The 10,282-nt window shown below is 39.4% G+C and overlaps 1 protein-coding gene across 1 annotated transcript; it reads left to right on the top strand.

Moving 5' to 3' along the window:
- Positions 1–238: 238 nt before the first annotated feature.
- On the top strand, positions 239–5,870 carry LOC136444328 (plasminogen-like). Its single transcript, XM_066441836.1, has 7 exons — positions 239–352; positions 589–701; positions 1,172–1,266; positions 2,604–2,870; positions 3,604–3,873; positions 4,220–4,279; positions 5,617–5,870. Exons 1-7 carry the CDS (start codon positions 239–241, stop codon positions 5,868–5,870), a joined length of 1,173 nt encoding a protein of 390 aa, XP_066297933.1.
- The last annotated feature ends 4,412 nt before the right edge of the window (positions 5,871–10,282 follow it).

Below are 10,282 nucleotides of genomic sequence, written 5' to 3'. Positions count from 1 at the left end.
CAACAAATACATCATTTGAAAGTCGAAATAATGATTTCCAAGTTATCTTTCGTAAGGGCACGACGTCAACATATCATATACGTAACAGGATTCGAACCCTGGGTTCTGGGCCAAACAGTCCCTACCATTACGCCATCACGACACCACCGACGTCTTGAATATGTAACACCCTGACAGTCTCATGTTTTAACCATCTGCAGAATCTACCTACACGTAAATCACCTCGCCACTCTCTGGTATGATACAGGCCATTCCGGTTGGAAAGCTCACCCCCCAAAACAAGGTGTTCAGCTGGCTGCTGCGAGCTCCTACCGGCAAGAGGATCGGGGTCCATCTGATCATGCCAGGAATAGTGAGTACAAAGAGTTTGGGACGGCGTCAGGACCTTTTTATAAATGTCTTAAGTATTAAACTGCCAATGCCTTGTTCATCTGGCTGCTTTTCATCACAGAAATAAAACAAAGCAAAACAATAATTTTCTGTGAAGATTATATATATATGCATCAGAGGAGGACGACAGGGCTGGAGCAGCACAGTGTCTTATAGTTAAACACGTCTCTTACCTGTGTTTGGCTTGTTGACCAACAGAAATCTGGGTATTTCGAGGTGTGGATCGACTGGGTGGAAGTGCGCGATGGAGGGAAGGCGACGTCGCCCCTCATCGGACGTTACTGCACCCCGTTACGAGACAATTACATACAGTGAGAGAATTTTGTTAGCCTCAAAGTAGAGCTGGCTTTGCTTGGAACTTCATCTGTGTCGGTAGAGGTTATTCTGAATCAAACTTGAGCTGCAGTTGCGAACACACACACACCGACAGACACAGGCACACACAGACACACACACACACAGACACACACACACACAGAGGTTTACAGGTGCAGGTGTAGGTATAGGTATAGGGTATAGTGACTGCCATAGTTTCTTCGGGCAGTATTCTTATGATTAAAAGTGCACGACTGTCAAAATTGTTACCTCTGACAGAGGATTTACCTATCTTTAACCTTAAAAATCGTGTTTACTAGTGTTTTACTTTGTTCAGGTATAGATTATTTCAAGGTCCGGAACTGTACCTAACCAATTTTACAGCTATAGGTACAGGGTTTATGTACACAGCCCTAGCGGCTGTCATATTGTCGGGCAGTATTCTTACTCTTCTCTCTGCGAACAGGTCCTCATCGAACGAGTTGCTGGTGCGCCTGCGCAGTGACAGTTCGTTCGATAGCCACTTCGTCATGACGTACTCGTTTGACCCCCAGGAGGAAGGTAACCTCCACTTACATTAATCCGTCTGGTTACATAAATCCGCCACTTTGAAAAAAAAAGTAGGTTTGAGGGATCTCTAGTGCAGCACCCATCAGGTAAGCACAGTTAAGATATACAAGAGTGCATTATACTGGGGGGATGCTGGCTTGGAGATCTATTTGGACGTATCTTTTTAGGGTGGCGGAATTATGTACCCTCTGGTGGAATTATGTTAGTAGTTGTATTGCACAGTTACAACGTTACCCTGGATTGAAGAAACTACTGTTGTGTGACATCATATAAATTAAAACAATTTCTTGAACCTCACAATAGTCACTTTGTTTTCGCGTTTTCTGGCAAATCCACATAGTATTCACATAGATGTAACGTAACCTATTTATGTGCAGAACCTATTTACGTCCAGTCCATATGTCGTGGTGTATTATGCCAAAGCCTGTTCTTATGAGCAATAAAGAACGTCATAAGTATGATCCTTAGCCATCTCTCTCTGTTATACAAAACAATGAAAAAGGTTTACGTAATTACGTCCAGCGACATAACAGAATAAACTCCTGAACCATTAACAACAAGTTGCACGGAAGCGTCACGCATAACGTATTTCATATGTAATTTCACACCGCGTACTTCATCATGTTTTTTCTAACTTACACAAAAGCTAGCATCTTTTAAAAGTAGCTGACGTTAAACCTTTTTTTGGATATTCAGACTACCCATGGTGATTCGAGGTTTGAAACTCTTACCAATTTTAGGAAGGTTTGATACAACCTAGCGACCCCCGTACCGAAGATTAATTTTTGCACGGCAAAATATAATGGCCATGCGTTTACCACGTGAACGCCACGTGCCGTGCATGCCGAGGAAATTCACCGATAAATATTGTTTTCTTCCATCGCGTCAAGCAAGTGGCGGGACAAACATAGTGATTTTGCTATTATTTGTTTGTAGACTTCTTTGGACAATCACTGTCCATTTTTCTGGTCTATGTTCTTCAAGCATAGCGCTAGAAGGGAAAAGACTGAAGTGGACGATAATGGGTTACCCTAGCACAATTCTTCATCATATACCTCAGTATAAATACATGCTCGCACGGCGTTAAATATGCGAAGAAAAACTTGCAGACCATGCATTTTCTTTTTAGAAGAGCTGATATTTCTACCCATGGGTCGTATATTTGGCTCCGTCCGCGCGGTTTTAAGATAAATACGTTTTGAATAAATCGGACGTTAATTGGTCATGTTACGTTAGTTGTTAGTTCACCGTCTGAAGTAATAGGCGTGGAACATATTGCATTTCTCATTCGCTTTGTTGTATTAATGCTTCTATTATTGCCACTACAGAAATGGAGATACCAGATAAGACTTGCCAGAGAGATGACGGCGTGTCGTACCGCGGGACTGTGAGCGTAACAGTCGAAGGAAGAGTCTGTCTGCCGTGGGACCAACACAGTCACCATTACACTAAGGCGAAGTTTGGAGAAAAATATGGTCTGGACTATAACTACTGTCGCAACCCTGCGTCCGATGGAGAGGGCGCTTGGTGCTACATTAAGTCGTCCCACAGATCTTTGTATTGGCAGTATTGCCCGGTTCCCAAATGCGGCGCAGGTAAGAATCTACTGAATGCCTCATGTGTATCAATCCACTTGAGTTCTTCTTATGATTTGACAAGGTTAAAGGCAACATCATTTCTTTAACATGGTTGACAGAATGTAAAATAATTTAAATGTAAGGTAATGTTTTTTTAATTCAAAGAAGAATCAAATAAACGGAGAAATACAAAAATAAAGACCTACTCAAGTTTGCACAACTTATATTCTAGTCGTCACTTTTACATTATGGGAAATAAAATGTTTGACAACACACTAAAACATGTTGCTAAATGTTGTTGAACCTCACAATTTTGATATATGTCACTTTCTTTGCTCTTTTCACTTTCTTTGCTCTTTTTCTGGCAAAAACATTGAATAGAATAAAATGATCTAACATCTACTAAGATAATTCCACCAGGCTACATAATTCCTGCCTACGTGCACAGGCCAGAAACTGGCCCCTTGCTGAACATAATTCCGTCACCCTGAAAAGATACGTCCAAACAGATCTCCAACCCAACTTCCCACAATATAATGCACTCCTGTATATCTCAACTGTGGATACCTCGGAAGTGCTGCACAAGAGATCTCCCAAACCCGATGTTTTTCAAAGTGGCGGATTTATTTGACCCGGTGGATTAATGTTAATAGACGTTAGTTGTTAGTTCACTTTCTGAAGTGATAGGAGATGTAAAAGACGAAGAATCGTTGTATTAATGCTCCACATCACACTATCCTTGCCGTCACAGAAAGACAGAAGATACCGGATAAGAACTGCCAGAAAGGCAACGGGGTGTCGTACCGCGGGACCGTGAACGTAACCACCACGGGAAAAGCCTGTCTGCCGTGGGACAAACACAGTAGCCATTACACGAAGGCGAGGTTTGGAGAGAAAAATGGTCTGTACAAAAACTACTGCCGCAACCCTGAGGCCGGTGAAGATCGTGTTTGGTGCTACGTGAAGTCATCCTACGATGACACGTATTGGGAGTTTTGCCCTGTTCCCCAATGCGATACCGGTAAGAATATCTGCTTAATTGTGCATCATGATACTCGTCTTCTATCAACGATTTAGTTCAATGCAGGATATTCTATTTACTATATGCCTTCTGTAGCAAGTTCCTAGTTAAAAAAAAAGATTTGGCAGACGTTTCTTGTCTCGGAGACTATCCCTTCTGATCATGGGACTGGACTGTTATCAATAAATGCTCAACAATTTGAACAGTATACGCGTAACTCTGATTCACTCCTCGGCTTACGATATTACTTACACATATGTGACTTGTTTGCGTGGAATAGGGCGTCTTATGGAGTTATTCAAAAATATTCTTGTAATTGTCTTTTGCTATTTCCCGTCCTATGTAGGGAAAGTTATCCCTGAGCTAGAGGTGCAGGTTATGCAGCATGGCATTAAGGGTGCAGGGGGTGAGCACATGAGCTATTCATTTATTCATTTAATATCTAAACATCTGGGTGGCCCCTTCAGCCATAAGCTGATATCCAAGCGGGGCCAGAAACACATGAGATAAAACAATTGGGAAACACAGGAATATTTAACAATGTCACAGTAAATACCGCAACTGAACACAGTTGAGAGGAAATTTACACTTAAAATATTAAAATGATGATGAAATTAAATATAACAAGTATGAAAGGAAAATTAAACAAAATGACATTATATACAGGTCCAAAAACAAACAGTCTTAGGCCGAACTAAGAATTTCACTCTCTCATGGAATGCTCTAGATATGATGTTTTATTGATCGTTTATTGTTATAATCACCAAGCGCAAAGGTACATGGGCAGGGTAAAAATCACTCTGAATTGCAGAGTTTGCTTACAATTTTGAAAATGAAACAATATAATTGCAAAAGAAACACATCACTTACCAGACAATTGATATCAGAATGCAAAAACTGTACAATACATTCTTGAGGCGAGGAAACCACAAAACGCGGTTAAGTGACAATAGTGTCAATACTGTAAGTAAACAGTTCCCTACTATGACAGTTCCTTGTTGTACAGGGTAATAGCCCTGTGTACAAACGACTGTTGCGGACGTTCCATTCACATTCACGTTTTATTCACATTTCTCGAATCAAGTATAACAGATTCTAAGAGACCCGATACTACAGACAGATTTAAATATATCTTTAGATGCAACAATGCAAACATTTTAATAATATGTAGATATATGAAAGACTGCTTCGTCATTAGAAAAATACCGAAACTAACGATTAGCCCCACTCGATTGTAACAGTAAATCAAATACTTATGCTAGACCTTATTGTATTTAGTAATTAGGATGTCAAGTTTTATTCTATACAGCTATTTTGTATTATGTCTTAATAGTTGTTGCCATATATTGTACCGTGAACAATTGTCTTGCAATAAGGTTTTTCTTCTTTTTCGTATTAAGCGGGTATTTCACTGGACCTTCGGCACGTTGTTCCCGAAAACACCTAATAGTTAACTAGATATTGATAACCCATACATCATCCTTATGGCCTTTTTATTTCTTTTCACAAAATGATCCAAAACCACATAATACAAACAGAGAAAAAAGTTCAGGAAAAATATAAGAATAAGCCACGGATCCAAAATATTAAGTAAAGTTGGAAACAGAAATGAGCTAATATCCAATATAAGAAAAGAAAAGAAGGACATACTTGTAGATATTTACTCATTTGGTAAATCTACAATTGACAATAATGAAACTTTTCCGGATTTAGAGTATCTTTCGGGATTATTGTTATTTCCAGAGTGCTACGAAGAGAGAGGACATTCATACAGAGGCATGACAGCGATGGGCTGGAAAGGAGAGCCTTGCCGAGAGTGGGCCGGGAATGGCAATAAGTACAACCCGAAGGCCTACCCTGACTCCGACCTGACAAAGAATTACTGCAGAAACCCCAGCCCAGGCTCCGACCACGCCCCTTGGTGTTACTTGGTGTCTTCATCCAAGTTGGATTGGGACTACTGCGCCACACCGAAGTGTATGAAGAACAAACCTTGAACCAAGGGTGCGTCATATATAGTGTTACCTTTGTGTAACATATTTTTGTAGCATATTCTAATTCATATATGTGACTGTGAGAGCACTAATAAAAAATGCTTTATCTTACATTGTTTACAGTATGAGAGACAATATAAAGTAATCGCGATTCTGTTATAGACTGAAGGCCAATACTAGTACCATATTTTGTCAAATGTGTATAATGTTATATTTTCAGCACTAAAATTAGTGACCATTGTTGTGCCATGTTCTGCTCATACTTCAAATAGAACAGTTCAAATTTACTGTACGAAATTGAATTCAGACGCAGAATATTTTCTTCTGTACATGATCATATCATGTTAACTTCTATTTCATATTTAAAGGTCTTCGAACGGATCCGGAACATTCCTGTCGTCTTCGACAAAGCGACACTTGCCTTACCTGCGAAATCTTCTTGTAGTAGCTACTCTAATTAGTTAGGCAATCATTTATAGTTAAGAAAACTCTTGCTAGACATTTATAATCAAGAAAACATTTGCTACATTATTCAATCACGACATTTACAAATAATAGGTTACATGGTATCACGTATTTGAATGTAAGGAAAAGGACTATCTTTTCAAACCAATAATGCATTTAACATGCTTTGTTTTTAATTTCAATCAAGACCAGTCATTTATTCATATTTTGTAGGCACACAAATAACACCATACATTATACATTAGGCATTTACCTGATACACGCCTAAAGAAAAAGAACAAAGATATCATTATACCGCGTACTGTCGTTTCGACATAACGTCAACGCGGTAACTGCATATGGATCCATCTATATCAGTTTGTGTTATGATATATGACCTTCTTTGTTTATAGTAACCTGGGAGCTACTGGGTTTTATATATTTTAGGAAACAGGAATAAATAAGATATTTGGGTACATTGTACTAGCATAAGATGCATGTGTGATGTTTCTAAATATTACTAATTTTTCATTTAGGATCAGATCGAGTTTTTATTTATTTTTCCACCAGTTAGTAGATAAGCTCCATATCTACACAACATAATCTCAATATAGCAATGTGTGCTCAATTGTCCGTTTTCATTGCAATTATTACATTACATATCAACCATGTTTACAATACTGCTTCTGGCAAGGTAGCGATGGATGATTTTATACTGAAATCATCGCGACTTATTATTAATATCTTTGGTTTTATTAATTACAGCGGTATATACACACGGTTATTACCAACTATTTGCATGATATTGTTTTGTTGACATGGTGTTACAAATTGTTTTTGCTTATGATATCATATATATCAGCTGTTTGTATGTTTTACAAATACCAGCCATGTATTGCTACTTGAGCTATGGAATTATCATCATCAGATACATTACATAATGCTATGAAAAATAATCCATAACCTACATAACCTGTGACGATACGTCTCTTTTCCGCCAGGTAGCAAAAACTTGACCGAAGCCACTCAAATCTTGCTAATGTTTTCAATAATCATATCCTCTCCAAGCAGATATAGGGTAAAAAATTGTAACATTTTTCAGGCCGTGTGACTTTTCTGACTGCCCCTACAAGCGTAGGGATCTTTGCTAGCGTATGGCTGTTTTCCCTGTTTTGTCATGTTAAAGGAACAAGGAATATACGATACTAGATAGAACCATTCTTAAACTGTCTGCGATAGAAACTAAGAGGTTAAAAATTTCGATGGATTGATAATAGGGTGATAGGGTAATTACCGTTGCAATTTTGCTGTCTAAAGTATTCTAAGGATCTAGAATGTAATACTATGCTAATACAGGTGTTTGATAAAACGCGGTGGTTTGATCCGGAATGTACAAGAACTTGGTCACTAAGATTCGGCATCATACTTGTACATAGAAGTGTTAGAGACAGTATACCGTTGTCAAGAAAGGCTATCAATCAATAAAGTTATACAATAAAGTTATATTTTTATATCAGCGGCACAACTGGACAGATTGTACAATATAAGACAATATGTGCTAAAAAAATACACATATAAGAATAGGAATACCTAAAGTTTGGCACTGCCACCCCCCCCCCACTTCTTTGTTTAACTTTAGCAAGTTCTATTTGACAATACTTCTTTAAAGAATTAATGCTTAAGAACACGAAGTTTGGCACATTGTAATGTAGTTGCTGACTCAGCAACAGTCTTTTGTGATGAGACGATGGAACGTATAGTCATGGTTAGATGTAAACGATACTTATGTTGAGCCCAACATACTGTTGGGCGCAACATATTGTGTTCGTATGGTTTCTTTCTCCTGTCAAATCTTGTAATCGACTCAGCTCGGTCGTCCCTGCACCAACTGAGCTGAAATTTGGTATACAGGTAGAGTGGGTGAATACCCTGGGAGCCTTTTTTAATTTTGTCGATATTGACCTTGAAAGTGATTTTATTGAGGTTTTTCTGACCAAAAACGTACATGTTGGCCTCCTGTGCTCTGGAAATACATCCAAATGACCTGAAATTTGCTATGGGGGTACATTGAACAAATATTCAAAGAATCCCAATCGCACTTTCGGCATGCAACACTTCGAAATACGATTTTAGATGGTGTTTTGGGAAGAAGATCGGCTATATTCCTCATATGGGGTCACTGACCTATAGGTGACATCTTTATTCATCTGGCCGGGTGGACTAATTCGGTCAGCCAATGAGAGAGCGCAGATTTATCAAGCTCAACCTGATTGGTTGAAATAGTCAGGCACAACTTCACTGCTCCCTGGCTACCATCCTTGTGTTGTTATTGTTGTGTCCTACTGAAGTTAAGTGCAATTGAGAAGGTTCAAAGCTTTTCTGGTGGTATTTTCCGACACACACGGTGTTTTTCTTATTTTAACACTGCATGGAAACAAAGATTTCCACAAGTTTGCAAGCTTGGACACTATGGCGAAACCTGACATTTCCTCGCTATGTACACTGATTTTCTACCCGTGTCTCCAAGATTGGACACCAGTGCAGTGCGCACAATAGTGCACACAAAGTGTCCAAAGTTTCCCACCTTACGAAACATCCCGTGTCGAGACGTTGACAATAACATTAACAATAACAATAGAGAGTTGTGAAGTGCATGAAAATTTACCTTGAGCAAGGAGGCCCTTGCTTCGAGTAATTGTTTAAAGTTTTTGGCTAAAAATGACGGAAACCTAAGAATTTTCAACCTCCTTGCGTAAACCCCTGTTACATGTCTACACTATCGGGCCTCGGGGAAGTCTTGAATATCGGCGATGATCGATAGCGCATTAAACAAAATGTGTGGCGTAGCGTTGTACTAAAAAATAGTATTTTTATCGCAACCACTGGCACTTGTTTAAAAAAGCCGAAGATTTCACCACACACAATCGTCTGCAACTTGTTTTGTTTGTGGTAACGTTACCAGATAGTCGGCTTGATGGCGAAGTTTTGTTGGTCGCCTTTTTGCATATATTAACAGTGTCATGCCAGCGCCATATTGCATTATCGGTCCTACATTTACTTGAAGTAAACATAATTTACTCTTGTAATACGAAACCAACTAGGATAAATACCAAGTACATTGAATTTCAATTATTCTTTCAAATACCAACATTGCAGACATACAACAAACGTCTGCCTCTATGCCACAGTCGCTTTTTGCATGGGGAGGGAAACGGGCGAAAAATGTTGCATTTGCTCCCGCAAATGTTGCCTTTCTAGTTATTTTCTGTTTCTGAAATCTAGAGTGAAAAACTGGTTCAGCCTTCGGCCGTAAGAAGTTGCTTAAAATATGTTGATAAGGCCATAACCTTTATTGGCCGAAACGCATTGAGGTTCCAACTCAGTTTGTTTATTTGTATTGCATACCTGGTAAACCGCATCAAGGCGTAACACTCCAGGTTTGTATTGAAGTGTACAAGCTGCATATCCGGACAGATTTATATGATCCACACACACCGGGAAGGACCCCTACTCTTTTCGATAAATGTGTTTGGTTCTTTAACGTGCTTGAGGTGTGGCTCTCCTCAAACACATTTAACGTCCTGTCCGAGGGACGTCCCTAACCGAAGCTAGGTACTCATTTTCACCTGAGTAAAATGGAGAAAGTCGTGTAAAGTGCCTTTCCCAAGGGCACAACGTTAACGTGACAAATCAGAAAACCCCAGATTCGAACCCGGTATCTCTGGGTTCTGGGGCCAAACACCCTGCCACTACGCCACCGCGACGCCACAGTTTAGGAGTTGCAAGACTGTACTGTACTCAAAACTGAATAAACATTCGTGCACGTACAGATCTGTCTACTCACTCTACTGTAATCAGATACACTGACGCTATAGAAACAGACAGTTTCAGTGTGATCACTTTAATATAATCTTCTCACGCACACAAGTGAAAAGTAACAGTACAGTTCTCTGACGGAGTAAATAGATTCT

Source organism: Branchiostoma lanceolatum, chromosome 11, assembly GCF_035083965.1.
Source record: "Branchiostoma lanceolatum isolate klBraLanc5 chromosome 11, klBraLanc5.hap2, whole genome shotgun sequence".
Taxonomy (NCBI): domain Eukaryota; kingdom Metazoa; phylum Chordata; class Leptocardii; order Amphioxiformes; family Branchiostomatidae; genus Branchiostoma; species Branchiostoma lanceolatum.
The sequence above is the reverse complement of the archived record's forward strand: the minus strand, read 5'-3'. Positions and strand labels throughout refer to the sequence as shown.

Bases quoted from the DNA above. Each gene is read 5' to 3' on its own strand.
- LOC136444328 (XM_066441836.1), top strand. From the start codon at position 239: ATGATACAGGCCATTCCGGTTGGAAAGCTCACCCCCCAAAACAAGGTG. The intron at 1,267-2,603 runs GTAACCTCCACT...TTGCCACTACAG, and splicing joins GTTTGACCCCCAGGAGGAAG to AAATGGAGATACCAGATAAG. The intron at 3,874-4,219 runs GTAAGAATATCT...CGTCCTATGTAG, and splicing joins TGTTCCCCAATGCGATACCG to GGAAAGTTATCCCTGAGCTA.